The sequence below is a fragment of the Adiantum capillus-veneris genome, chromosome 11, assembly GCF_014529385.1.
Source record: "Adiantum capillus-veneris isolate H3 chromosome 11, ASM1452938v2, whole genome shotgun sequence".
NCBI classification, from domain to species: Eukaryota; Viridiplantae; Streptophyta; class Polypodiopsida; order Polypodiales; family Pteridaceae; genus Adiantum; species Adiantum capillus-veneris.
Window position 1 is genome coordinate 37,808,443 of NC_140941.1, and position 2,354 is coordinate 37,810,796.

Genomic DNA, 2,354 nt, shown 5'->3' on the forward strand with positions numbered 1-2,354 from the left:
AAATAAATGTGGACATTGCACGAGTGAGTGACGACGGTCATGCCGATAGCTGCAGGTTAGGCCAAACATTGGTAAAATTAGCAGCCCTGGAAAAGGCCGAATTATTTTCTTCATGAGCTTCAATTGGAAATTAACAAGGATAGGACTCTTTGAGAGGCAAGAATTGATGACAGAAAGAGTTCTCCAAATGATTTCGTTATTTATGGTTACAATAATTACCTTTGAATGTAATACATATTGAGAAGAGGTGGGTTTCAAAATGTGGGAATATTTATTTACATATATGCTAAACCTAATAACAAGGGCAGATAAGGACGTGGGCTCAGTTATATATAAGGCATGCTACTCTTTAGGGCTCGGCATTTCTACGATGGCCAAGCGGAAGTGCGTTTCCAGCGCTGGTCTTCTTGTGACTGTGGTGGTGCTGCTGTTGGCCGGGACGTATAGCTCTGATCATGTGGTGTCAGCTGATGATAGTAAGTATAGTTAAGCGTTGTGTCTGGATTAAGTGTTGATGAGTGAATTTTGATTACTGCTCATGGGCCTGCGCATGGGCAGTGGCCTCACTGCTGGGCTTCATGCAGCGCGTCCACAGCGATCCCAATGGCGCACTGTCGACTTGGGATCCAAACCCCCTGTTGGGCGGTCCTTGCGGTGGCGCCTGGGCTCACGTCACCTGCGATGGCAACAATCGCGTTATCAGCCTGTAATTAAACGATCATGATTATGTTTTTACAAGCTATATGTGGCGGACGTACTGCAGACTGCGTAATATATAATTAATCATACCGTTTATTGATGAATGCAGGGAGCTTCCAAAGCTGAGCCTCGGCGGCACTTTGGCGGCTGAGCTCGGCGATCTCGACCGCTTGCAAACTCTGTAAGCAATTTGTGCATTAATTGCAATTGGTGCGCGCAGTCTGTGAATGCGTTAATTAAGCTTTGCTGTCGCCTTCAGTGATTTGTCGCCTTCAGTGATTTGTCGCCTTCAGTGATTTGTTCATCGGGCTTATTCCCAGAGAGCTCTCCAGGATCGGGACTCTTGCAACCCTCGATCTCAGTGGCAACCAGCTCTCCGGAGAGATCCCGTGCGAGTTCGACGACTTTCTGACGGCCAACGCCCTCAAGATCTTGTGAGGCCCATTTTAGTTTCCATGTCATACCAATATATTGCAGCAGGCCACGCATCGTAATTTCCTCATTTGTCTCTGTATGCAGGCGCCTCAATAACAACGGCCTTACGGGCAGCCTAACAGCACGCATGGGCTTGATCTCCCTCCACATTCTGTAAGCGCCGGCCTCCGCCGATCCAATCTCGCTCCTTCAATTATAATTAGTGACTCGTTACAGTTCTAATCATTCCATGTTTGCTTCTGAGCAGGAACCTCTCTAGTAATGACCTCAGTGGCCTTGTGCCGCCTACTTATGCCCGCTTTGACGCTACCGAGTGAGCCCCTCTCTCTCTCTCTCTCTCTCTCTCTCTCTCTCTCTCTCTCTCTTATGCCATTAGTTGACGTCTCACGTTTTTTCTCCTGTAGCTTCTTCCCTGGAAACGCCGGTCTCTGCGGAGGGCCTCCAATCAACAAACCAACATGCCCACCGCAAACCCCAAGATGCCCATCCTGATGGGTGTCTGGCGATATATTATTGTAGCTTTCACTTCTTGACGTTAATCTTTGGAATTCTTGTAGCCGCTTAAGCAACCATACTCATTTCTTGAGTCACTTTCTCCCTGCATTCTCCATCTTCTGTTCTTACTTTTAGATGTGAATTTGCACATTACTTGTAAGCAACCATGGTGTCAATCCACTAGCTTCTTGAAAATGCAAAATACCCTATCTATACATGGATCATGTTTTCTACAAACAAAAAACTCTAAATAGATTCTTTAATATGGGAATCTATCGCACCTTTGGGTGCATTGAACATTAGATACAAAGTATTCATGTGGTTTGCTGGTAAATATTGAATACACTATGGAGTTTGCATTTGCAACAATATTTGTATGCATAACTGTCTCTTGCATATTGTATTTTATCATTTACAAGGAAATAGCTACAAGTAATACGGCACTTGACAATCCTATTGGTTTTATATAGACGTGTGATATAAATATAAATATATATATATATATATATATATATATATATATATATATTGATTGCTAGAGACAACAACGTGGCTAGCAGGTGTAATTTTAAAAAGAATTCCGCACGCGCGCGCGAGAGAGAGAGAGAGAGAGAGAGAGAGAGAGAGAGAAAATACTAGGGTGGGAAAATTTGTTTTGAAGAAATCCTGACATCCCCACATTTATGACATACCGAAGAAATCAAATAAACCAACCCAAATAGCAT

General features: G+C 43.9%; 1 protein-coding gene across 1 annotated transcript; it reads left to right on the forward strand.

Moving 5' to 3' along the window:
* The first annotated feature begins 370 nt into the window (after positions 1-370).
* Positions 371-884, forward strand: LOC147447112 (leucine-rich repeat protein 1-like). The gene is made up of 3 exons (XM_086523575.1): positions 371-476; positions 559-706; positions 809-884. The coding sequence occupies exons 1-3, from the start codon at positions 371-373 to the stop codon at positions 882-884; spliced, it is 330 nt and encodes a 109-aa protein (XP_086379701.1).
* The last annotated feature ends 1,470 nt before the right edge of the window (positions 885-2,354 follow it).